This window comes from Oncorhynchus mykiss, chromosome 27 (genome assembly GCF_013265735.2).
Source record: "Oncorhynchus mykiss isolate Arlee chromosome 27, USDA_OmykA_1.1, whole genome shotgun sequence".
NCBI lineage: Eukaryota > Metazoa > Chordata > Actinopteri > Salmoniformes > Salmonidae > Oncorhynchus > Oncorhynchus mykiss.
The window spans coordinates 21,679,871-21,707,495 of record NC_048591.1 but is presented as its reverse complement, the minus strand read 5'-3'; the positions used below and the strand labels follow the sequence as shown (position 1 = coordinate 21,707,495).

Here is a 27,625-nt window from a genome sequence, read left to right as displayed (position 1 = left end):
GTGGTTTGGTAAGAAGAATGCCCCTCTCCCCACATGTGTAATTACTACCTCTGAGGGTTTAGAGCTTGAGGTAGTCAGTCACCTTATACAAGTACTTGAGAGTATGGCTAGACGGTACACTGTCCTTCTCTCAGCACTTATCAAAGCCTCAGGCTAAAGTTAAATCTAGGCTTGGTTTCTTCTATCGTAATCGCACCTCTTTCACCCCAGCTGCCGAACTAACCCTGATTCAGATGACCATCCTACCCATGCTAAATTACGGAGACATAATTTATAGATCGTCAGGTAAGGGTGCTCTCGAGCGACTAGATGTTCTTTACCATTTGGCCATCAGATTTGCCACCAATGCTCCTTATACGTAGCACACATCACTGCATTGGATACTCCTCTGTAAACTGGTCATCTCTGGATTCAAAGACTCAATCATGGACACACAGGTGTGTGATGTATTATTGTCTCTACCTTTTTGCCCTTTGTGCGGTTTGTACCATGTTTTGTGCTACTACCATGTTGTGTTGCTACCATGTTGTGTTGCTACCATGTTGTGTTGCTACCATGTTGTGTTGCTACCATGTTGTGTTGCTACCATGTTGTGTTGCTACCATGCTGTTGTGTTGCTACCATGCTGTTGTGTTGCTACCATGTTGTTGTGTTGCTACCATGTTGTTGTGTTGCTACCATGTTGTGTTGCTACCATGTTGTTGTGTTGCTACCATGTTGTTGTGTTTCTTCCATGTTGTTGTGTTGCTACCATGTTGTTGTGTTGCTACCATGTTGTTGTGTTGCTACCATGTTGTTGTGTTGCTACCATGCTGTTGTGTTGCTACCATGTTGTTGTGTTGCTACCATGTTGTTGTGTTGCTACCATGCTGTTGTGTTGCTACCATGTTGTTGTGTTGCTACCATGTTGTTGTGTTGCTACCATGTTGTGTTGCTACCATGTTGTTGTGTTGCTACCATGTTGTTGTGTTGCTACCATGTTGTTGTGTTGCTACCATGTTGTGTTGCTACCATGTTGTTGTGTTGCTTCCATGTTGTTGTGTTGCTACCATGTTGTGTTGCTACCATGTTGTTGTGTTGCTACCATGTTGTTGTGTTGCTACCATGTTGTGTTTCTTCCATGTTGTTGTGTTGCTACCATGTTGTTGTGTTGCTACCATGTTGTTGTGTTGCTACCATGCTGTTGTGTTGCTACCATGCTGTTGTGTTGCTACCATGTTGTTGTGTTGCTACCATGTTGTTGTGTTGCTACCATGCTGTTGTGTTGCTACCATGTTGTTGTGTTGCTACCATGCTGTTCTGTTGCTACCATGCTGTTGTGTTGCTACCATGTTGTTGTGTTGCTACCATGTTGTTGTGTTGCTACCATGTTGTGTTTCTTCCATGTTGTTGTGTTGCTACCATGTTGTTGTGTTGCTACCATGTTGTGTTTCTTCCATGTTGTTGTGTTGCTACCATGTTTTGTGTTGCTACCATGTTGTGTTGCTACCATGTTGTTGTGTTGCTACCATGTTGTGTTTCTTCCATGTTGTTGTGTTGCTACCATGTTGTTGTGTTGCTACCATGCTGTTGTGTTGCTACCATGTTGTTGTGTTGCTACCATGCTGTTGTGTTGCTACCATGCTGTTGTGTTGCTACCATGCTGTTGTGTTGCTACCATGCTGTTGTGTTGCTACCATGTTGTTGTGTTGCTACCATGTTGTTGTGTTGCTACCATGCTGTTGTGTTGCTACCATGCTGTTGTGTTGCTACCATGCTGTCTTGTCATATGTTGCTGCCTTGCTATGTTTTTGTCTTAGGTCTCTCTTTATGTAGTGTTGTGTTTTCTCTCATGTCGTGATGTGTCCTATATTTATATTATATTTATTTATTATTTTGAATCCCAGCTCACGTCTCCACAGGAGGCCTTTTGCCTGTTGGTAGGCCATCATTGTAAATAGGAATTTGTTCTAAACTGACTTGCCTAGTTAAATAGGTTAAATAAAATAAAAATGTGTAATGTCCTGGCAAAGAATATACAAGTGCTCTTTCTAATCCAGTTATGTCAGGGTGAGCGCATGGGTGTGTGGGTGTGAGCGTGGGTTGGTGTGGGTGTTTGTGAGTGTACACACACACATGATGCTCTCTGACTGTGGTCTCCTGTGTGTTTTGTGGGCTGCTGAGGGAAACCTGGTCATCAGTTTGTCCACTGACCACACTCTGACTGTGTGGAAAGACCTGGAACACAAGCCCCTCCACCAGTACAAGTGACCCTCCAACCCGGTCCATGCCTTCGACCTGTACGGGGAAGAGATCGTGGCGGGCACCGTGGCCAACAAGATAAGGGTGTACTCCATGATGAACATCTCTGCCAGCCCAGCCAGCAGCACCAAGCTCAGCTTGGAGAACTTTCGTGGAACCCTCACCAGCCCGGCTGTGCTGCCCACCAAGAGGCTCCTGCTGCTGGGTTTAGAGAATGGGGCCATCAGGCTGCTAGCTTAGGGGCTAACATATAACAAACTGGCTCAGCTAGCTGTAGACTCTGCTGTTGACTTTTGCTGAAGGTGTCCTATTCCTAAAGCGTGTTGCCTGTATCCTGAGCCTCTCTCCGCTCCTCCCCGTGTGGGATTGAGGCTAGACTCGCTGATGAGGCAAGTGGTGAGGTCCTCAAAACATGTTTTTACTAAGGAGAGAGAGGACCACTTAAAGACTACTTACATGATCCTTAAACTGAGAGGACTTTGCCTGTCTGCTCTGCTGTAGTCAACGACCAAAATAAAGATGAAGTGTTGTATCACTCATTCGAGGATAGATCTACTGTAGGGGGCAACTAAACACTTGATTATGACTTTTACCATTTATCTCTCGATCTTATATTATGAATAAGATTCTTATCCTTGACTCGGTCAATATTATTTTCAAAAGGAAGTGCTCAGGAAGGTGGAGCATTGCATGTCTCTGATGTAGTGTTGGTACTTTCCAAATAGATGCATACCTATCAACCAACAGCAAAAACGACTGATTCGCATTTCACACACCCACACCTGTCATTATTATCTCCCTGACATTAGATCACACCATGCATCAGGTGCACTGAATAACTATGCTGTATTTCTAGATGAGAAAAAAATACAAATACATTTTAAATCTGTTTGCCATGTCTTTCTAAAGATTGAAGGCCTTCTCACCTTACATTGTTTCAGAATTGTAAAAAATTAAACCAACACAAGACCATTTGATTTTACAAGTGTTAATGCATCTACTTAATGCAGACGAGCTGAAGGTTTGACAAGAGGGATGGCAGAGTCACGATGTGATTCTTCAACCTGTAACTGCTGTGTGCCAAGGTCACATGGTCAAATCCTACTGCACAACAAGGAGCGCCATTTATCAAGCTATTCTCGATCACATTTTAAGATTATTTTACAATTTAATGGTTTAATATTAGCGTCGTTAACATTTCTTTTTAATAATTCTGGACCATGGTTGCCGATTAGAAATAATCCGTTTGTAGGCCTAATTAAAGAAAGGTTGTTTTTATGTAATGTATCATGATGAAACGCACTCAGACATTAAGCAAGCAATGTGTTTGGACTCTAATTTGTCCATAACATCAACTGGCATAGGAACAAAGAATCCAAGCCAAGACCCAATTGACTTTTGTATTGTAATAACTATGCCTTATATGTAATCACAAATTGGCAGTATAAGAAAAAGAATGGCAAGAAAAAACAAGTGTATGTACCTTGTTATCCTGAATGGGAAGCTTATCTGTTCCACCATAACACCTGTTGCCAAAGTTTTCACTCCTGTTCATAGTCCATCTTTAAGACAGTCTACTCTGCTCCCAAGGGTGTCTGTGCTCCTCTGCACTTTTAAGATGTGCATTACCATGCATGACCTCAACACAATCCTACAGTCTTTTTTGGAGAGAAACGTCAACCTTGGTTCATCCAGTTGTTTAACAGGCCACAAGGGTCACCATGTTCCCACGAGGCTCGCTCCTCTGATTTTTTTTAATGGTTCCTGTGACTTTTGTATTGTCTAATAATCAAAAATGTATTTTGTTTTCAAAAGGAATTAAGTAACACCTTGATAAGCAGAACTGGTCAAACTGATGTCCATTACAACATTTTGATGAGAGAAGTTCTCATTTTATTTAACAGGTTTAATAAAATATTACCTACACAATGTGCTTGTTTCAGGTTTTTACATGAGTCAGAAATGTTTGTATAATGTCAGTCCTCACCAAATCCTCCTCTCTTATTCTCCTCAGAGAGCGCAATATTTAGGGTTCTTATTGGATAAAGTCCCCTCCTGATGTTTTTTAGAAGAATGTCTGTCAGCTCAGCTGCAGTCATGTGATCTGGTAGATACCACCTACTGTGTTATGTTGAGTGGTAAAACCTTTTGTCTGTTATGCAGTGTAGCTACGTTCAGTTTCTACCCATCCAATCAGTCTAATGCCAATTTTGTCAGGTTTGGAGTTGCTTCATACCAGGTTTGGAGTTGCTTCAAGTTTCAGGCTCTGTCAGGCTCACTGTTTGACCCCTGAATCGGCCTCAATATTTACATTTACAAACAAGTAGTGACATATATGAAGCACAGATCAATAAAAGTTGAAATTTAACAGTCTGCTGAGCAACTCCCAGTCTTTTGCAAAGGAAGAATTCTGCTATTACACATTCAGTGTGTGTGTGTGTCTCTTTAGACAGGATAGCAGGTTTCCCGTCTTAATTTTGTCAAGGTAAGAACGAACATTTGGGAATTTATGACATGGCTTATGATTTCATTGACTTACACTTTCATTTATACAAGTCATAAGGTTTCAGCTAAACCTTTTCCTCAGTGTAATAGTGGTAGGCCTGATAGTAACATATAGTATAGTTATAATTATAGTATAACACTTGAGGTTGCCCTTTGATTATGTGTGTTCATTTAAACCAAATGTCACCAAACTTTCCATTTAATTGCAAACTGTTTTTTGAATGTTGTTTTCCTGGTTTTGGTCTGTTATGAAGAAATAGCAAGTGGTTAATGTCCCTGGTTATAAAATATTAAAGTGTTTCCTCTCAATGTGTACTTGTGGCAAGGCTTGCCATTAGGTAGATACAGATAGTACAGCTAGCTGGTGGTACCAGCTGCTGGTCTCGCTAACCAGATTTACCAGAGCAAGAGAGCCCAAAATGTTAAACTGTTGGTCTGTTGGTTAAACCTGGTCACCATCTTTCAGGTGTTATTTTTAAATGAAGAATGTAGTTGCCATACAGAGAGGGAGGCTAGAGGGAGAGACGGGATTATAGACTTCTAAATATGCCTCACAAATTATGTAAAAAAAAAATAGAAAACTATACTGGTGAGAATGTTTTGTATGATATACCTCAGTACATACCTGTTTTCTTCCAGGGAAAAGTCTGTTTTGTAATGTTTTCTATTTTCAAATGAGATACACTGCTGTACCATGCTAAAGAATTTGATAGAAGTGTTATGTGTTTGTCATTGCGAAAGACTGGATTATCGAGCCTAAATGTCAGTTTCCTGTCGTCCTTCACCTGTCATTCATTCCATTGACAGGAATTGAGTGGGCCAGTCTCATTGAGTAATAGCTTGTTACCCTCTGTTGTTTCAGGCTGGCTGTTCATGGACATGGACCTTCGTCTACTATCACTCCTGTTGTTCTGTGTCTGCAGACAAGGACTAACTGTAAAGCACTGAAACTAATCATCAACATCAATCGTGCTTTTTCTGAATGATGTGCAGCATTCTCATATCCATGTTTTTCCCTTCAAGCAGAATGGAGAAGTATCAAATGATGCTCCAATCCCTCTGGTCCCTCTCATCCCATTGATGCCCAGCCACCCTAAAGAGGTCTGTTGCCAAAGCAGAATACACAGCTTGCATACCCTCCACGTGCCTTTTTACTCTACATTCTCTTAACCCCACACAATCCACTTTTCCAGGAATCAGGGACTTCTGCCCCCAGTACACAGGAGCCTCAAAACACAAGTCCCACCTCATATACGAGCATCACTCATCTCCTCGTGACAGCCAGTGCCCTGGGCGGGGGCTCATCTGAGGAGGATAATCAGGGGCAGGATGGGGGTTGTAGGGCCCAGGCTCGCAGGCCAAAATCCAGGCAGGCCTTAGCTGGTGCCATTCAGAGGCTGGGCATGAAGCTTTTGGGCCAGATGAAAACAGGACCTGTGCAGCCCAATGTCATTATATCCCCCCTCAGCATATCCCTGGCACTCTCCCAGCTGGCTCTGGGTATGACATGTTCAGTTTTTGGTGTTTTTTTAGGAGTGATTAAAACTTTTTAGGAATGTAGGTATCTATACTCTTTCAGTATCAACTGTACTTGGCATGGTTTACAGTACCAGCATCATAACCTCTTAGCCTATGTCCCAAATAGCACCCTTTTCCCTATATAGTGCCCTACTTTTGACCATAGGACACGTTTAGACTCAACATAACCTAATTGAATAGGTACTTGTTTGTTGTAAATGGTAAGAGCTCAAATCAAATTGTATTCATCACGTGTACAGATAACAGCAGGAATAAAATGTGCAGCTAAATGCCTGTGTGTTAGTTCACTCAACATTGCAGTCCAATAATCAATAACACTATCAATAAGCTGCAGCATGTTACATCATCATGTCTATGTATGTATCTTAGGAGCCATGAATGAGACAGAGGAGCTGCTCATGCTTCATCTCCATGGAGACACTCTGCCCTGCTACCACATGTCTCTACACTACTTCCTGGAACGCCTCCGCAAGAGCGACCTGCAAGTGGCCGCACGCGTCTACCTGCAACCAGGTGAGTGCTTTCTACTTCAGGGATGGGGTCAATTCCATTTCAGTTCCAGTTAGTTCATGAAGTATACTGAAATTCCATTTCCAATTCTCTTCAATGCTTTTCATAGAGGAACCATTGGAATTGGAATTTGTTTATTTTCTTAACCTTTTACTGCAGTGGGCTAAATCAGGGTCACACAGTGTTTCTAGGTAGTCTTAAACAAATCTACTTTGAAACAAAAGTATACACCTCACACACATTTATGGGCTTAAAAGAAAGAAGACCATGTCAGATATAGAGTTGAAATGTAGTGAATTTTGAGTTTACATCCCAATATTACAGTTTATATACATCACAGAAGACTGAAATATAACAAAATCATTTGACAAAGAAACACTGGATTTTCAACATTTAAAATCATGTTTATTAATTATGAAATTATGAAAAATATGAATAACATTCCACCCAACAGGCCACTAGAGGGCAATTTGGTCATTTGACTGCAGGAAAGGGAGTTGAAATGGTATTGACCCCAACCCTTCACTGGTTACTTGAGTAAGAGGGTTAGGAAGTTAATGGAACATAAAGGAAACGGACCTGGAAATGGAAGGAAGCTAATGACAATAGACACATGTTATGATTGAGTGTTCAGAAGTTCAAACAAGTGACATTGAATGAAACAATACTCTAAATGGCCAGATTTAAATAAGAAAGTACTGATGTGTTACTGACTTTATGACTTCACGATAACATTAGGATTTTGTCTGAGTCTTTTGATGTCTGTTTCAGGGTTTGAGCCCAAACCAGAGTTTATTCATCAGTCTCAGGATGTATATGACTCAGAGCCAGTGACTTTGGAAGGGATGGCTGAGGTCAACGAGTGGGTAGAGAGGGCCACAAATGGAAAAGTGACTGACTTCCTGACCAGTCTGCCGCCCAATCTGCTTCTCATGCTCGTCAATGCTGTCCATTTCAAAGGTTTGTCATAGTATCTATCTACTGAATTCACAATTATATTTCCTGCCTGGCATTATCAGTCTGTCTGTCCTTAAATGTTTTTCCCCCTAATATCTCCATAATCACCCATTGGCCTAAATAGGAGAATGGAAGGCTCGCTTTGACCCACGATTTACCTCCAAAGATGTCTTCTACATTGACGACAAGCACATGGTCAATGTTGACATGATGATGGGGCCCAAATATCCCTTAAGTCTGCTCATTGATAATGATCTGGAAGCTCAGGTAAGACTCTCAATCCCTTTTGTCCACTTGACTATTTATGTTTTTCATCATTTTACCATCCATCACTCTTTACATTTTATATATACTGTACCTGTATACTGTTATATTATATTTCAGATATGACTCCCAAATGGTATTTGTCTCCTTTTTTTGGACATATTGTCTTCTTTTTGTAATTTCTCTCCTTTAATTTCTCTATTCACCTTCCTACTTTCCTGAGGCACAAAATTGTTGCACTAAATTACCTTCTATTTCTCATCATTCTCCTTGTCTTCCTGTGCAGGTGGCTCGCTTCCCCTTCAACAATCAGATGAGCCTGCTGATAGTGATGCCCATGAATGGCCAGGTGAACGTATCAGCCCTCGCAGCAAAGCTCAACATTTCTGACCTGTACAACCGCCTGCCCAGAGAGAGACCCATGCAGGTCAAGCTGCCCAAATTCAAACTGGACTACAGCCAGGACCTGCAGGAGGCTCTGACCAACATTGGTAAGTAGTGGAAGATCCATCAGCAGCATAGATTAATATGTGAAGGGAGTATATTGGTGAAGACATTCTCAGATAATAAGGCTTGAAGCACAAGGGAAGGAGAGATAAAGATTTAAAACAATTGTTCCATGTTATTCTTCTACGCTAATTGAAATTACTGCCAGAAGCTGTAAGTCTTTTGAAAACTTTAGAACTGCCACTCTTTCTCTTATACCTAAGTGTGTGATTTGTCTTATTCTCAGGTATGGGTGAGTTGTTTTCTAGTCCCAACCTGGCAGCCATAGCTGAGGGCCCTCTGCTGGTGTCCAGTGTGCAGCACAAGTCCAGTATGGAGATCACTGAGGAGGGAGCAGAGGCTGCTGCAGCTACCAGCCTGGTCATCTCACGGTCCAACCCCTCTTTTACTCTCAACCAGCCCTTCTTCTTTGCCCTCATGGACGATAAGACACAAGCACCAATCTTCCTGGGCGTCATCACCAACCCTAACCCTGGAGCTTCTACTGTGCAGAGTAGTGGAGGGTCTGCCAACCTAGATAAAGTACGGTTCCCCATTGATGACAAGAATGACAAGCATTATCATCACTCTTTTGGTGGGCCACCCAAGTAAGCCGAAGCCTCATTCACTGTGGGGAGATTGAGACCATTATCTATTGACCTTGAACTGCACTGCTGTCTGTCAGAGAGGAAGCAAATCCAGATGAGCAACTCCAATGCATGACCACAGTCCAATGGTCAGCTGGATTGAAATGCAACAATTGTTCTAAATGTGTCAAATATAAACAAGCAACGGTTGTTTTTATTTTATTTTAAATACACAACACACTGAGGTGCCCCACATTCTCTAATGAAGTTTACTGCTGATTAAAAATACTAGTATTTCTATCTGATGTTTTGGATTAAATGTATCATGAAAATGCAATATTGTGTCCGGATTTATTACGCTACTTGATGAGACATTAAACATGTCTAAATCCTGTGAGATTATTTGGTGTTTTAGACATTTTGGCCCTATATTTTACATTTTATTTTGTGCATAATTTATGAATAACAAAGATGCCCTATCAATGCTTTAGGTCAACTCTGCAGTGCTGTTTTATGTCTAGATTAAAAGAAACTAACAAATGGGTTTGACAAAAACGGTCAATTCATGTCAAGCTTTCTCTGTCCTGCGCTTCTGTTACTTAGATCAAGCTCTCAGCCAGGGCACAATAAAGATGCCATTGTAACGTGTTACTTAGCACACATAAACCTACATAATATTCCTCACAAAACATTGCAAAGAGCTTTTTCCCTTATATTTACTGTTAAAATTTGGAATTTTCAGAATACAAATCATGCCACACAAATCCAGGTAGGCAAACAAATTACCAAAGGATCACTGAACTGCAGCTATTCAAAAAACCCATGAGGTGGCGATATAAGATCTATTTGAGATTCAGCTCAGGGTTAGTAAGGACCTGGGATTCTATGGATTTTATATGGTGGGGAAAAAATATGCAAAATTAGGGGTTCAACAGCAGCAAAGCTGGAGAAACCCTACTGTATTTGTTCCAGTTCATTATTGCAAGGGGTTAAAGCAGTGACGCATTATGGTGAAAAAATGCAAATACCTGTGCGATCTGAAGGCCCAGGATTGTGCAATTTAGCAACATGGTAAAGACCCAAGGGCCCATGGTAGTGCTATAACAAGCAATTAAAGATGTTCACTTTGAAAGGTCTGCCCCTGCACCCTATGTGAACTAAAGTCATATAACTCACAAGGAACAAATTTGCCTCAAACTCATAAAGTCCACCATGATGGATTTTGTGAGAAAAAAATATATATATACACTACCATTCAAAAGTTTGGGGTCACTTAGAAATGTCCTTGTTTTTGAAAGAAAAGCTAAGTTTTTGTCCATTAAAATAACATCAAATTGATCAGAAATACATTGTAGACATTGTTAATGTTGTAAATGACTATTGTAGCTGGAAACGGGAGATTTTTTATGGAATATCTACATAGGCGTACAGAGGCCCATTATCAGCAACCATCACTCCTGTGTTCCAATGGCACGTTGTGTTAGCTAATCCAAGTTCATAATTTTTAAAGGCTAGTTGATCATTCGAAAACCCTTTTGCAATTACGTTAGCACAGCTGAAAACTGTTGTTCTGATTAAAGAAGCAATAAAACTGCCCGCCTTTAGACTAGTTGAGTATCTGGATCATCAGCATTTGTGGGTTCGATTACAAGCTCAAAATAGACAGAAACAAAGACCTTTCTTCTGAAACTCGTCAGCCTATTCTTGTTCTGAGAAATGAAGGCTATTCCATGAAAGAAATTGCCAAGAAACTGAAGATGTCGTACAACGCTGTGTACTCTTCCCTTCACAGAACAGTGCAAACTCGCTCCAACAAGAATAGAAAGAGGAGGCCCCGGTGCACAACTGAGCAAGAGGACAAGTACATTAGAGTGTCTAGTTTGAAAAATAGAAAAAGATTCCTGTCTTGCAAGAAATTATGCACAGAATGAGCAGTATGGCTGGTGGCATTGTAATTCTGGAGGATCATGTCATGATGAGCCTGCAGGAAGGGTACCACATGAGGAAGGAGGATGTTTTCCATGTAACGCACAGCTTTGAGATTGCCTGCAATGACAACAAACTCAGTCCGATGATGCTGTGACACACCACCCCAGACCATGGCAGACCCTCCACCTCCAAATCGATCCCGCTCCAGAGTACAGGCCTCGGTGTATTGCTCATTCCTTCGATGATAAACGCGAATCCGACTATCACCCCTGGTGAGACAAAACCGCGACTCGTAAATGCACTTTTTGCCAGTCCTGTCTGGTCCAGCGACAGTGGGTTTGTGCCCATAGGCGACGTTGTTGCCGGTGATGTCTGGTGAGGACCTGCCTTACAACAGCCCTACAAGCCCTCTACCAGCCTCTCTCAGCCTATTGCGAGCAGTCTGAGCACTGATGGAGGGATTGTGCGTTCCTGGTGCAACTCGGGCAGTTGCTGTTGCCATCCTGTACCTGTCCCGCAGGTGTGCTGTTCGGATGTACCGGTCCTGTGCAGGTGTTGTTACAAGTGGTCTGCCACTGCGATGACAATCAGCTGTCCGTCCTGCCTCCCTGTAGCGCTGTCTTAGGCGTCTCACAGTACGGACATTGCAATTTATTGCCCTGGCCACATCTGCAGTCCTCATGCCTCCTTGCAGCATGCCTAAGGCACGTTCACACAGATGAGCAGGGACCCTGGGAATCTTTCTTTTGGTGTTTTTCAGAGTCAGTAGAAAGGCCTCTTTAGTGTCCTAAGTTTTAATAACTGTGAGCTTAATTGCCTATTGTCTGTAAACTGTTAGTGTCTTAATGACCGTTCCACAGGTGCTTTTATGGTTCATTGAAAAAGCATGGGAAACAGTGTTTAAACCATTTACAATAAAGATCTGAGAAGTAATTTAGATTATCCTTGAAAGACAGGGTCCTGAAAAAGGGACATTTCTTTTTTTGCTGAGTTGAGTAACGAAAAAAGTGTTAAATAAATCAAAATATATTTTATATTTGAGATTCTTTAAAGTAGCCACCCATTGCCTTGATGACAACTTTGCACTCTCTTGGCATTCTCTCAACCAGCTTCATGAGGTAGTCACCTGGAGTGCTTTTCCAACAGTCTTGAAGGAGTTCCCACAAATGCTGTGCACTTGTTGGTTGCTTTTCTTTCACTCTCTAGTCCAACTTATCCCAAATTACCTCAATTGGGTTGAGGTCGGCTGATTGTGGAGGCCATGTCATCTGATGCAGCACTTCATCACTCTCCTTCTTGGTCAAATATCCCTTACACAGCCTGGTGGTGTGTTTTGGGTCATTGTTCTGTTGAAAGCAAATGATAGTTACACTAAGCACAAAACACATGGAATGGCTTATGGCTGCACAATGCTGTGTTAGCCAAGCTGATTAAGTGTGCCTTAAATTCTAAATAAATCACTGACAGTGTCACCAGAAAAGCACCATCACACCTCCTCCTCCTCCGTGCTTCTTGATGGGAACCACACATGCGGATATCATCAGTTCACCTACTCTGCTTCTCACAAAGACACGGCGGTTGGAACCAAAAATCTCAAATTTGGACAGATCAAATGAGAGATTTCCACCGGTCCATTGCTTGTGTTTCTTGGCCCAAGCAAGTCTATTTTTATTATTGTAGTCCTTTAGTATTGGTTTCTTTGCAGCAATTCGACCATGAAGGCCTGATTCTTGCAGTCTCCTCTGAACAGTTTATGTTGAGATGTGTGCATTACTTGAACTCTGTGAAGCATTTATTTAGGCTGCATTTTCTGAGGCTGGTAACTCTAATGAACATATCCTCTGCAGCAGAGGTAACTCTGGGTCTTCCTTTCTTGTGGCGGTCCTCATGAGAGACAGTTTCATCACAGCGCTTGATGGTTTTTGCGACTGCACTTGAAGAAACTGTAAAAGTTCTTGAAATGTTCCGAATTGACTGACCTTCTTAAAGTAATGATGGACTCTTTGCTTATTTGAGATGTTCTTGCCATAATATGGACTTGTTATGATTCCATAGGTGTTATTTTATTCTACAATGTAGAAAACAGTCAAAATAAAGAAAAACCCTTGAATGAGCAGGTGTGTCCAAACTTTTGACTGGTACTGTATATAAACAAATACTTTTTCTCAAGTAGTATTTTGCTGGATGACTTTCACTTTTATTTCAGTAATTTTCTATTTAGAAATCTTTACTTTTACTCAAGTTTGACAATAGATGCCTTTTTCCACGACTGATTTCTGCTGTCTGTGCAAGCCCAGAGGACTACACAGTGAATGGTCACAGAACACCATTACACTTCTTGGCTAATCATGTACAATTGCAAACATGATTCGTTTAGGCAAGTAAATGTGTTGTTATCTATGAGGTGTACAGCTAGTAAAGGGTCTAATTTCAGAATTTGAGTTATCAGTTCCATTTGAAAAAGCTGTAATCAAAAGCTATAAACAAATGTTCAATATAATTATATAATAAATATTGAGATAACTGGTCATAGTTTACCTACATAATTGTTATCGTTGTTTATTCTCTCAGAGAGAAACAAAATCCGTCATTAATCTTAATTGATGTGATATTGAAAACGTTGTAGTAAAGGTATTCAGGATCCCACCACCATTAAACCTAGCTTAAGCCTCCTCTCTCTCTCTCTCTCTCTCTCTCGCTCTGTTTCTCTGTCTGTCTATCTACCATCTTTTTGTTCGTGAGCTCTCTTCACTCTCCTATTACCCATCATTATGTTCGTGAGGTCTCATCCCTCTCCTATTATCTTTTGGGATACTGAGTGCCGCAGCGGTCTAAGGCACTGCATCGCAGCGCTTGAGGCGTCACTACAGACCCGGGTCCAAGCCCTGGATGTATCACAACCGTCGTGATCAGGAGTCCCATAGGGCGGTTCACAATTGGTCCAGCGTCGTCCGGGTTAGGGGAGGGTTTGGCCGGGGTAGGCCGTAATTGTAAATAAGAATTTGTTAACCGACCTGTCAGGTTAAATAAATGTTAAATAAAATAAAGAATATCTGCTGCGGGACTCCCCGTTCCTCCCCCTTTCACTCCCTCCCTTCCCCTGAGCTGCTCGACGCAAAACAACCCGTCCCTAGTACTCCAACTTTCTTTACCACAGTATCGCCTTAAGTCAAGGGATGGCAGCATTTCTGAAATCTCTTCGGAATCTGAAGAATGAGATCGTTCTATTCTCTTCCCCGTTACTTCTTCTCCCGCTGCCTTTAGTCGTTGGAACAAAGGTATGTAAATTGTCACACGTTTTGCACAGATTTATACACACGTTTTTAAACGAAAATATATTTGATGCATCTTGTAAGCGGGTTTCATATTTTTGTTTAATGATATTGTTTAATTTGTTAAATGCAAAGGAGTTGGTCATTTCTGACTAGTTTTCTATATTTGAACGATGTTTGTATATTTACATGTATCATAAACCTTCAATTAGACATGGTACTGAAGCAGGTCTAACTGCATTCCGTGGTTGAGAGACATTTAGTCATTGAACATAGGTTTTGTTGAGCCTTGCACCTGTTGATGCAGCCTGAACAGTGAGTTACAGCATTGAACCATTTTCTTTAAAGACATCTATATATTTATCTAGAGTGACTTACAGGAGCAAGTAGGGTTAACTGCCTTGCTCAATGGCACATTCACAGATTTTTCCCCAACTCAGCCCAGGGATTTGAACTAGCAAGCTTTTGATTACTGGTCCAACATTCCTAACCATTAGACTACCATCCTCCCTGTTCCTGCCATCCTCCCTGTTGTTTTAATCCTATATGGCAGATCATGTCCAGCCTGGGAACACTAGTTACACTGAATCCTCCTGTCATAGGTTATATCCCAAATGGCACCCTATTCACTATAGTGCACTACTTTTGACTAGAGTATCCTGTTGCCTCTGAAACTGAGACTCTGTCCTTGTGTTGCCACTACTGCATCACACATGGGGCTATACGTATGTTATCTTTGTCTTATCCTTGGTGTGTAGTTTCAGTGTATCCGAATCAATACTAACGTTATCACAACTAATCTGTCACACACACACCCACACACATCATAGAGGACTGCTGAGTGATACGTGTGGTCTGATCAGTGTACAGTTGAGACAAACAAGTGCTGCCATGGATTACAACACAGTGATCTTTAACCCCAAACAACATGTCTCAGTACCAATCAGCTATAATCTATCCCATTAGGATGACATGTTAATTTTGTGTTATATGATTTTTCTGTCCCTAACAACAGTACAGCTCTGCTATCTTAATTTGATCACTCTGTTGTCGCAGAGAATATTCCCGAGCAGCAGGAAATGCAAATTGTAGTGTATTCAAGGTTTGAAAAGGCTTCTAAAGTTTATAATTTTCACTTTAAAATGTCAAACTTTATTTGCCCTAACAAAAAAAATCTATTGATTATCATTCAAATAATAATTCACAATTCCTGTTGCTGCCGGATTATTGTCCTGCTGTGAGAAGCAGGGTATTACATCTGTATGAGCCAGCAGTATTCGTTCCCAGGTGTGGTGGTGTTGGATGTTCTGACCTGTTGGTGACCTGTTGGATGATATGTATTTGTTGTGCAGGAGGCAGAATGTGCCTATGTGATCATCCTGATGGCAGTGTACTGGTGTACAGAGGCCTTACCGCTGGCTGTCACTGCCCTGCTCCCTGCTGTCCTCTTCCCCATGTTTGGCATCATGCAGTCCAAAGACGTAAGCCTGTGAAGACATCTTTCAATAACAAATACTATATAATTCAATAATTATAATACTATATATTCAATAATAAATACTAATCAAACTGTACTATAGTAGCCTACTGACATTCAATATACTTTGCAATGGTGTCTGCACATTGTTGTAGTAGATACAGTATTGGTAGATGTTTGCATGTGCATACACAAATGCACCGTGGACCCATGAGTCACTTATGTGTGTTTTCCAGGTGTGTATGCAGTACCTGAAGGACACCAACATGTTGTTTGTGGGAGGACTGATGGTGGCGGTGGCAGTGGAGCACTGGAACCTGCACAAACGCATTGCCCTCCGAGTGCTGCTCTTTGTAGGGGTGCGCCCCGCTCTGTGAGTGATCCTCAACTAACTAACTAACTAACTAACTAACCCATCAATACAAATCCCCTGCTATGTGTGGGACTATATCTATCTCTAGATAAGGAAAATCAGTTCATCTTTATGACTATCTACAGGTTTGTTATATTGTATTGACCTTGCCATTATACATGATGTGGAAATATTGCCTAACATTTGACTCTCTCAGTTTCAGAGGGTATTCTGCCTTTTACTTGGTCTGATCCATCTCAGTAAAGCCCTTTGAGAGACTTTGAATTTTTTTAGCATACAATCTTAGAAAAAAAGGTGCTATCTAGAACCTAAATGGGTTCTTTGGCTGTCCCCGTAGGATAACCCTTTAAAGAACCCTTTTTGGTTCCAGGTAGAACTCTTTTGAGTTTCATGTAGAACCATTTCCACAGAAGGTTCTACAAGGAACCCAAAAGAGTTCTAACTGGAAACAAAAAGGGTTCTACCTGGAACCAAAAAGGGATCTCCTATGGGGACTGCCGAAGAACCCTTTTGGAACCCATTTTTCTAAGAGTGTAGAAGAATGTACCATTTTATAAGCCTTGTTATAAGGACTTCTAAAAGCTCATACCTACTTATAACAAGTTATAAAGCATTAAACCTGTATGCTATGCTTTAAGTTAAGTGTTACAGAAAATTCTTATTACACATTTCTTTGCTGAGGCCTGTGTTTCCTCCATAAAGATCCTGTAATTCCTATGATTCTCTATGTCATTTTATGGTTTCCTGTCTCTCCAGTCTGATGCTGGGCTTCATGGGGGTGACAGCCTTCCTGTCCATGTGGATCAGTAACACAGCCACCACAGCCATGATGGTGCCCATCGTCCAGGCTGTTCTGGAGCAGCTCAACAACTACACAGAGACTGAGATGCCTGTGATCCTCAGCACTGAGGAGAACCCCCAACCGCAGCACCCCACTGACAGCAAACAGACGGAGAAACAGGCAGAGGGACATGGTGAGCACTGAGCAGAGAAGGACAAATTAATGAACAGTTCAGTTGTGAGTTTATTGAAAGGGGTTATTATCCATTGAATGAACTCAGGGCTTATCAAGTAAGCTTATCAAGGAACGTAGGTATGCGCAGTTTGCAATGCAAATGAGTTTTCTTTGCTTTGTGACTACTTGGGCTATGTTAATGTTCCTATTTGGACTGTTTGCCCAGTTGTGGTGACCTGTTTAGATCCACTTGTGGAGGCTATCTGGCGTAAGGAAGCTGCAGACAAGAAGAAGATGTGTAAGGGGATGACGCTGTGTGTCTGCTATGCGGCCAGCATCGGGGGCACTGCCACCCTCACAGGGACTGGCCCCAATCTGGTGCTCAAGGGACAGATGAACCAGTGGGTACCTTCAGCTATGGATTGTGTCCTCAGCGTATTTTAGTACATCTTTCAAATCATGTATTTTCAAATCATATTTTTCTTTATGTGCTAATGTTTATAATATTTTATGTTTTCCCTCAGACTGTTTCCTAACAATGGAGATGTCATCAATTTTGCGTCCTGGTTCGGCTTTGCTTTCCCCAACATGATCCTGATGCTTACCATGGCTTGGCTCTGGCTGCAGTTTGTCTTCATGGGATTCAAGTGAGTTTCAGATTAAAAGGACATGTTTTATCTTTCAGTCAGAGATCATCCTATTCAATTCAATTTACTACTGAAGTCACCCTTTAAGTCTTAACCCCTTTCTCTCCCTCCATTCCCAGTTTTAAGAAGACGTGGGGCTGTGGGGCAGTAAAGACAGAGAAAGAGATAGCTGTGTACAATGTGATCAAGGAGCAGCATCGTCAGCTGGGCTCCATGTCTTTTGGAGAGCTGAGTGTGTTGGGTCTGTTCAGTTGTCTGGTGGTTCTGTGGTTCACCAGAGATCCTGGCTTTGTGGCAGGCTGGGCCACATACATCTTCAACACTGATGCAGAGTATGGCTGTCTACTGTTCATAAATACTACACTGTACATGCACAGCATATTACACACGCCTAGTATGCTTTCCAAATGGCATCCTATTCCCTTTATAGTGCACTGCTTTTGACCAGGGCCCATATTGCTCTGGTCTAAAGTAGTGTGCCATAAAAGGAATAGGGTGCCATTTGAGACTCAGCCCTAATCAATACATAGAAGACTTGAGACCATTACAAAAACATTATATGGACAAGTTATACACTATATATGCAAAAGGATGTCGACATCGCTTCAAACTAGTGGATTTGGCTGTTTCAGCCACACCCGTTGCTGACAGGTGTATAAAATCAAGCCCACAGCCATTCAATCTCCATAGACAAACATTGGCAGTAGAATGGTCTTACTGAAGAGCTCAATGACTTTCAACGTGCCACTGTCATAGGATGCCACCTTTCCAACAAGTAAGTCCGTCAAATTTCTGCATTGCTAGAGCAGCCCCTGTTAACTGTAAGTGCTGTTATTGTGAAGTGGAAACGTCTAGGAGCAACAATGGCTCAGCCGCGAAGTGATAGGCCACACAATCTCACAGAACGGGACCGGTGAGTGCTGAAGCTTGTAGCGTGTAAAAATTGTCTGTCCTCGGTTGCAACACTCACTACCGAGTTCCAAACTGCCTCTGGAAGAAACGTTAGCACAATAACTGTTCATTGGGAGCTTCATGAAATGGGTTTCCATGGCCAAGCAGCCGCACACAAGCCTAAGATCACCATGCGCAAATGCAAGCGTCGGCTGGAGTGGTGTAAAACTCGCTGCCGTTGGACTCTGGAGCAGTGGAAACGCGTTTCTAGAGTGATGAATCACGCTTCACCATCTGGCAGACAGTCTGACGGACGAATCTAGGTTTGGCCGATGCCAGGAGAAGGCTAACTGCTCCAATGCATAGTGCCAACTATAAAGTTTGGTGGAAGAGGAATAATGGTCTTGGGCTGTTTTTCATGGTTCGGGCTAGGCCCCTTAGTTCCAGTGTAAGGAAATCTTAACGTTATAGCATACAGTGACATTCTAGACGATTCTGTGCTTCCAACTTGTTGGAGGCCCTTTCTTGTTACAGCATGACAATGCCCCTGTGCACAAAGCGAGGTCCGTACAGAAATGGTTTGTCATGATTGTGGAAGAACATGACTGGCCTGCACAGAGCCCTGACCTCAACTCCGTCGAACACTTTTGGGATGAATTGGAACGCTGACTCCGAGCCAGGCCTAATCGCCAAACAACAGTGCCCGACCTCACTAATGCGCTTGTGGCTGAATGGACGCAAGTCCCCGCAGCAATGTTCCAACATCTAGTGGAAAGCCTTCAGAGAAGACTGGAGGCTGTTATTGCAGCACAGGGGGGACCAACTCCATGTTAATGCACATGATTTTGGGATGAGATTTTCAACGAGCATCGTCATGTTTCTCACTTCCCACATACTTGAATACTTCACAAGAAAAAATAAGCAAGAAAACATGAATTGTGTGTCTGAATGCTGACACCACCCTTTCTTTATCTGTTCTTCCCTCCAGGTATGTAACTGATGCCACAGTGGCAGTGTTCATCGCTGTCCTTCTCTTCGTCCTGCCTTCCAAGCCCCCACGCTTCTGCTGCAGGAGGTCCCGAAGCTTTGACACTAGTAAACCATGTTTTTAAACCACACATAAAATGTAACAAGCACGGTACCTGATATTCAGTATGCTACTTTAGTATCTAAGGATATGAAGACTTGAAGACCATTACAATGGCATGTCTGTAACAGTGATTTGGTAACCCCTCTACAGAGCTTCAGCACCCGGCTGGCCCCACACCAGCTCTGCTGACCTGGAAGGTGGCCCAGAAGAAGTTACCCTGGAGCATCGTTCTCCTCTTGGGGGGAGGGTTCGCCCTGGCCAAGGGCAGCGAGGTGAGAGACAAGGGCCAGTATGTACATACAGATGTAGGATCTCCCTCTTGCAGGAGAACTTTCCTGACATGCAGGACATTTCAAACTTTGAGGTTAAAAAAGGCTTCTGAAGTTTGTACGAAAAATGTAGCAACCCCTTCTAAAATGACCATTAATTATAATCCACATAATAATTCATTTCCTTTTGCTGCAGGATTATTTCTATGCTGTAGCAAACTGGCTCAAATTAAGATTCTAGATCTGTACGGTGTAATCCTTGTTTGCTTTCCACAGAAACATTTTAAACAAAAAAGTCAGATCCCCACTGAGAACTGAATCATTCTACATTTCATCAGGATCTTTGTGACAAAGGGCCATTTTTGATTAGCTAACACAGCTCCACCCTGTACACTTCCCAAATACGATGACACATATGGCATATCATGTGGGATCACACAGGTGACATATCAGCTGCTTACTTAGTCACTTCAGTGGAAACGAGTACACTAAAATCCACCTTTCTGTCTTTGCATACTGTACACAGTATGTACAGGTAACTGCCAAAATAAAGGAAACACCAACATAAAGTGTCTTAATAGGGCGTTGGGTCACCATGAGAATATTGCATATTAATGCAATGTTAATTGCTTGTTAACTCAGGAACCAAACCTGTGTGGAAGCACCTGCCTTCAATCTACTTTATATCCCTCATTTACTCAAATGTCCTTTGTTTTGGCAGTTACCTGTACATATGTAGATGTATGTGGGTCTGGTAATGTATCCGACAGCATAAGAAGAGTGCCATGGTTGTTTGACTCATTGTATGGTTATGTATGTGCCCCTGCAGGAGTCAGGTCTGTCTATGTGGATGGGGGACCAGATGACTCCCCTCCACACCATCCCACCCTGGGCCATCGCTATCATCCTGTGTCTGCTGATGGCCATCTTCACCGAGTGCACCAGTAATGTGGCCACTGCCACTCTCTTCCTACCTGTCCTCGCCTCAATGGTAAGACTCAACACAAAACTCTGTATTAATAACATAATACTAAGCCCTACTACACAATATTACACAATACTACACTACTGCACAATACTACTACACAATACTACACCACCACACAATACTACACTACTACACAATACTATACTACACTACAATAATACTACACAATACTACAATACTGCACTGCTATATTACTACACAATACTACAATACTACACAGTGCTACACTACTACACAATACTACCGTATTACACAACTGTAAGCAGGAATACAATAGCTGTCCAGTCTGGTAAACTGCTCTGACACTCAGACATGTAGAGTACATGCAGAAGCAGTAGTAGTAGACTACTTGCAATGGGCTGCAATACTGTACAGCTCCTTGATGTGAAGTGCAGTAGTTACCAGTCTCCCCTATAGGAGTGCAGCATTGAAACTACTCCCAGTGGAATCTAGCCTACATGTCCTTGTTTGGCTGCCCTGGCCTGTAGTTGCTTGGGTTTAATACATGTGGTCCCCTTCCCTGGGCCCTTCCTTCTATAGCCACCCTACCAAACACACCAATTAAACTCTGTGGCTTGTACTGGTGCCCACCCCCATCCATACTGACGAATGGTATTACTGTGCCCGGTGACCAAGCACTAAGAGAGGACCCAAGCTGGGCCATGCCGGAATGTTCCAAGCTGGGGTATAGAGAGAGGAATTTATTGAGGTCAAAGCCAACAGGAGAGCATGAAGATGACATAAGTGTGGAAAAGGGTGAGTGAAAGAGGGAGAAGAATACTGTAGGAAGAAAAATGGGGTTAGTGAACCAACTACTACTTACAGAGAAGTCTGGGAAAGAGAGGTTACTAGGACGTGTGCTTTTGGGTCTAGCTGCTTGTTTTATGTGTCTGTAACAGACTAATACAAAAATGAATCCAACTATATAATATAACATCCATTATATCCATCGAGGAAGAGCATGACAGAGGGATGAGAATTATGACATGAAAAATGATCCAGCCAGTATTCATTTTCAAAATAATTACTATCGTGTTAATTTTTTGGGGGAGACTAAACAACTCTTTAGAGGCTCACATTCTAATCTATGTTCTGCTATGACATTGTGATTCTACACCGTTCTGGAGAAATCTGTGGTGCGTTTCCATTCTGCCTGCCATGACTCAGATCCCAAACAACATAGCATGCATCTTAATTGCATCTTTATTGCACACGCCTAATGGACGATTTTGAACCCTAGAATTACAAACACTAAAATCAGATACTTATGAGCCAGTGATTACGGTGCAGAAAAGCAGCACAGAAGACTAGAGTGTTGTCATTAGGTATGCACTCCAAATGGAACCCTATTCCCTATATAGTGCACTACTTTTGACTAGGGCGCATGGCCTCTGATCAAAAATAGTGCTCTATGTAGGGAAACGAGTGCCATTTGGGACTCGCCCTTAGCCCAGGCTCAGACAGCTAAAAATGTGTGTTTGTGTCTATGTGTTTATTTCAGTCCCAGTCCATTGGAATGAATCCTCTGTACGTCATGGTGCCTTGTACTCTCAGTGCCTCCTTTGCCTTCATGCTACCTGTGGCCACACCGCCCAATGCTATCGTCTTCTCATTTGGCTACCTCAAGGTTTCTGACATGGTGAGTTAGAGTACACCATTTTACAAAGATAATATTATCTACTGCATTGTCAATCTTTTTTTTATTAATTAACAAAAATAATAATAGCAAACAAATCCTAATCAATTTAGGAAACTTCTTATATTGTCATTTACTAATAAGTTGGGGACAGTTGTCCAGTCCTATAGTTAATTTGATTTCAGTATGAATGATGAATGATTGCTAACAGACCCTGAAATCACACCCAGTTGTGCCTCCCCTCTCTCGCTCCCAGGCTAGGACAGGTATAGTGATGAACATCATCGGCATCCTGTGCATCACTCTGGCCATCAATAGCTGGGGCAGGGCCATGTTCCACCTAGACACCTTCCCTACCTGGGCCAACACTACTGGGGTGTGAGGGTCCCCGGGCCAGGCCATGAGGAACACATGGAGGGCCCCGAGAAAGGAATCAACGTGACTGGTCGTGTTAGTGTGTTGGGTGTTGGGAGAAAAGCCACGTAGCTTCCATTATGAAGGACACTTGAATCACCCTGTAGAAAGAACGATGGATGGATGGGTTTAACTGGAGAGAAGAATGATGAAGGGTGGAGAGTATCACTACTGTACTTTTAATGCTGTAATGTGTTATACAGAATGTCCAGTCCTATTCAAAATGCCCAAGCATTATCTCTATCAAATCAATCACATGTATTTATAAAGGCCTTTTTACATCAGTCGATGTCACAAAGTGCTATACAGAAACTCAGCCTAAAACCTCAAACAGGAAGCAATGCAGATGTAGAAGCACGGTGACTAGGAAAAACTCCCTAGAAAGGCAGGAACCGAGGAAGAAATCTAGAGAGGAACCAGGCTCTGAGGGGTGGCCAGTCCTCTTCTGGCTCTGCCGGGTGGAGATTATAACAGTACTTGGCAAAGTGTTTCTAACGTTCATAGATGACCAGCATGGTCTAATAATAATAATAATCACAGTAGTTGTAGAGGGTGCAACAGGTCAGCACCTCAAGAGTAAATGTCAGTGAACATGTTCTCAACTTCTCACTCTCAGACGTACAGTTTCTGTTTCATATTTGTTGGTCTGTTTATATCTCAAGACTCAAGAGTTGCTTAAAATCCATTTGTGGTTTACTGTTTTTGATTAACTTTTCCTTTGCACAAAATAGCTTCTGAACTACACTACATGCCCAAAGGTATGTGAACACCTGAACACACCGCCTGGCTCGCAGTAGGCGTTCCAATTCATTCCAAAAGTGTTAGATGGGATTGAGATCAGGGTTCTGTACAGACCAGTGAAGTTCTTCAACACCGATCTTGACAAAACATTTCTGCATTGTCATGCTGAAACACGAAAGGTCCTTCCCCAAACTTTTGCCAAAGTTGGAAGCACAGAATCAACTAGAATGTCATTGTATGCTGGTGCGGTAATAGTTCCCTTGACTGGAACTAAGGGGCCTAGCCCAAACCATGAAAAACAGCCCCAGACCATTATTCCTCCTCCACCAAACTTTACAGTTGGCACTATGCATTTGGGCAGGTAGCGTTCTCCTGGCATCGGCCAAACCCAGATTTGTCCGTCAGTCTGCCACATGGTGAAGCGTGATTCATCACTCCAGAAATGCGTTTTCACTGCTCCAGAGTCCAATGGCGGTGAGCTTTTCAACACTCCAGCCAACGCTTGGTATAGCACATGGTGATCTCAGGTTTGTGTGCGGCTGCTCGGCCATGGAAACTAATTTCGTTAAGTCTCCCGACGAACAGTTATTGTGCTGACATTGCTTCTAGAGGCAGTTTGGGACTCGGTAGTGAGTGTTGCAACCGAGGACAGACAATTTGTACTCACTACACTCTTCAGTACTCGGCGGTCCCATTCTGTGAGCTTGTGTGGCCTACCACTTTGTGGCTGAGCTGTTGTTGCTCCTAGACGTTTCCATGGGGAGGCAGGTAGCCTAGTGGTTAGAGTTAGAGTGTTGGACTTGTAACCGAAAGGTCTGTCGTTCTGCCCCTGAACAAGGCAGTTAACCCACTGTTCCTAGGCCTTCATTGAAAATAAGAATTTGTTCTTATCTGACTTGCCTAGTTAAATAAAGGTAAAAATACATTTTAAAAACTTCACAATAACAGCACTTACAGTTGACTGGGGCAGCTCTAGCGGGGCAGACATTTGACTGACTTGCTGGAAAGGTGGCATCCTATGACGGTGTCACGTCGAAAGCCTCTTGAGCTCTTCAGTACAGCCATTCTACTGCCAATGTTTGTCTATGGAGATTGCATGGCGGTGTGCTCGAGTGTATACACCTGTCACCAACAGGTGTGACTGAAATAGCCAAATCCACTAATTTGAAGGGGTGTCCACATACCTTTGCATATATAGTGTATGTTTCCATGACCAAACAATGTATGTCATCTTCTCTTTGTGTTAATGTATAGTCTTAGTCTTAGATTAACTTGTTTTGATTTTGCTAGTACTCAATGGTGAAATGTGGTGCATTGTACTTGAACTTTGAATACTGTATGACTGTACAACTTGAGATGACTCTGTACATACTTTATCTCAACTTTAACCGTTGGGGCTGGAAAATGCAAACATATTGAAAACTCAGATACGTGAATACACTGTACAATGGATATTTACTGTGTGCTGACGCGTTGATGTTTCTCCTTTGTTATAACAGTAATATAATGTGTATTTCAATACTTTTTTATTTCATTGTTGTAGTATTATCTTGATCAAAAGTTGTATATTCATGAGATGTAATATAGTTTATAGTGTATTATATATGGAGTTTGCTACTGTACACTCTGAAATGGCCAAAATGGAAAGGAAATGTCTGGGCTGCTTGCATGTACAGTCAGAGATGGGCAGAAATTACAAGATACAATTACAAAATATCATAAAGATCAAAATATCAAAAATAAACTACAAAATACTTGTATTTTGAAATGTTTTTAATTAAAATATATTTATTTTATATTTTAAAATACAGAAATACATTTGCAAGTAGCCAGCCCGAACAGCAACAACATTCTCAGCAATGGTTACAAAAACATTTTCCTTGCTATGACTGTGATGAGTTGTTGTTTATCTTAGTTGAATGCACTGACTCTATATGTGAAAATGCACATGCCAAAATGAACTGCAAAGCACACTGGGTATTGTTATTGGCCTTGTTTCAGGGTTATGTCTAGATGGGATACAGCTTCACCTAATTCTCCTAACCTGCTATGTAAGTTCTCCTAAACCTGCTACCATAAGTCTGTTCATGTAGTTCATTTAGCAGACGCTTTTATCACACCATATTTCTATCAGACTTCTCATACCAATGCAAGGTGAAAGGGAGCCACAAAATGGTGAACCGCTATAAAAAAGGAAAACACAATACAGCTCTTGAAAGTATCTTGTTACAGAATACATTGGAGTGTAGTTCAGCCCATTGTAACACAAATGACAAACTACATCTCTGTGTACAGTGCCTTATAGGTTCATGCAATCCTGTATACAGATTTCACTAGTTTGATACACTGTTGCAAACTGATCATGTGAAATAAATACAACTAAGAGGAAGATAAAATATGTATTAATCTTAACGGACCAAATATGTATTTTTTAATTCACAATTGTTAGGTGTATATCTCTTTCACTTAAAAGAACAGTACATTACGTAAGTGTTGCCTGGGAAGCATAATGTTACTTAACCTCAGTTGCTATTAATAACTTCATTCAGCCGTGTGCCATTAGTTACACAATGAAATGTGAAATTGTTGGTTGTCTTGGAAAATGAATCACTAACCCAGGATAAATTCTTTCAAGGAGAATGGCACATGAAATGCTGTCCTTCCTGGAACATTGTGAAAATATATTGTACCTTGTCCACATTTCAGTCTGGACAGAAGCGTTGTTAAATGCAGTCAAGAACACTGTGTACCTTTCTTATATATAAAGGAATGACCTATTCTCATACAAATAGATTAAAGACATTGCTTATCCCTAAAGAGTGTGACTTACAGTGCAGTTTGAAATACAGTATATAGATGGAGGGGAGCTGTGCCAGCATTAATGTCAGAGGTTGGTTTTGTATTCTTTTGTTTGCTTGAGTTATGTTCTTCCCAGCAGGTCCTGGAATGTAAAGAAACCCCTTGTAAACTTACATTCATTACAGTTGAAGTCGGAAGTTTACATACACCTTAGCCAAATACATTTAAACTTAGTTTTTCACAATTCCTGACATTTAATCCTAGTAAAAATTCCCTGTCTTAGGTCAGTTAGGATCACCACTTTATTTTAAGAATGTGAGTGGGTCAGAAGTTTACATACACTCAATTAGTATTTGGTAGCATTGCCTTTAAATTGTTTCACTTGGGTCAAACATTTTGGGTAGCCTTCCACAAGCTTCCCACAATAAGTTGGGTGAATTTTGGCCCATTCCTCCTGACAGAGCTGGTGTAACTGAGTCAGGTTTGTAGGCCTCCTTGCTCGCACACGATTTTTCAGTTCTGCCCACACAATTTCTAGAGGTAATTTCTAGAGGTCAGGGCTTTGTGATGGCCACTCCAATACATTGACTTTGTTGTCCTTAAGCCATTTAGCCACAACTTTGGAAGTATGCTTGGGGTCATTGTCCATTTGGAAGACCCATTTGCAACCAAGCTTTAACTTCCTGACTGATGTCTTGAGATGTTGCTTCAATATATCCACATAATTTCCCTCCCTCATAATGCCATCTATTTTGTGGTTGAAAAATGAGTTTTAATGACTCCAACCTAAGTGTATGTAAACTTCTGACTTCAACTGTATAGAATAAATAGTTTTATTTGTGACCTATAAACAACTATCATAGGAATTAATGTTGTCAGTTATGGTCAAAGTAAGCCCTTTGTAAGAAATGCTGTACATTTAATCACTTTCCTGACTAAATGTGGGGGAGATTCCAGGTTTGCTGATTTCCTGGTGCCTCCCTGTATGCAGATTATTTGACAGATATTATTTCAAAATAATATGAATTTATTTATTTTAAGACAATTATTGATGA

General features: G+C 41.7%; 2 protein-coding genes and 1 pseudogene across 2 annotated transcripts; all 3 read left to right on the top strand.

The window, feature by feature from the left end:
• LOC110507129 overlaps positions 1-5,980 on the top strand; it is a 28,614-nt pseudogene extending 22,634 nt beyond the window's left edge.
• Positions 5,981-6,032: 52 nt separating this feature from the next.
• Positions 6,033-9,183, top strand: serpinf2b (serine (or cysteine) peptidase inhibitor, clade F, member 2b). Its single transcript, NM_001246351.1, is given in 7 exon segments — positions 6,033-6,102; positions 6,105-6,246; positions 6,655-6,798; positions 7,567-7,755; positions 7,877-8,019; positions 8,303-8,507; positions 8,750-9,183. Coding segments are annotated over 7 exon segments (1,215 nt in total). The 5' UTR covers positions 6,033-6,075; the 3' UTR covers positions 9,115-9,183.
• Positions 9,184-14,170: 4,987 nt separating this feature from the next.
• On the top strand, positions 14,171-23,379 carry LOC110507775 (solute carrier family 13 member 5-like). The gene is made up of 12 exons (XM_021588002.2): positions 14,171-14,296; positions 15,643-15,771; positions 16,004-16,140; positions 16,897-17,114; positions 17,322-17,496; positions 17,620-17,742; positions 17,862-18,074; positions 19,622-19,728; positions 19,874-19,995; positions 20,822-20,983; positions 22,482-22,619; positions 22,873-23,379. The coding sequence occupies exons 1-12, from the start codon at positions 14,195-14,197 to the stop codon at positions 22,996-22,998; spliced, it is 1,752 nt and encodes a 583-aa protein (XP_021443677.2). The 5' UTR covers positions 14,171-14,194; the 3' UTR covers positions 22,999-23,379.
• The last annotated feature ends 4,246 nt before the right edge of the window (positions 23,380-27,625 follow it).

Excerpts from the sequence above, each read along its gene's own strand:
- LOC110507775 (XM_021588002.2), top strand. The coding sequence starts at position 14,195 with ATGGCAGCATTTCTGAAATCTCTTCGGAATCTGAAGAATGAGATCGTT. Across the intron at positions 15,772-16,003 it reads GCATCATGCAGTCCAAAGAC|GTGTGTATGCAGTACCTGAA; the intron begins GTAAGCCTGTGA and ends TGTGTTTTCCAG. Across the intron at positions 22,620-22,872 it reads ACCTCAAGGTTTCTGACATG|GCTAGGACAGGTATAGTGAT; the intron begins GTGAGTTAGAGT and ends TCTCGCTCCCAG.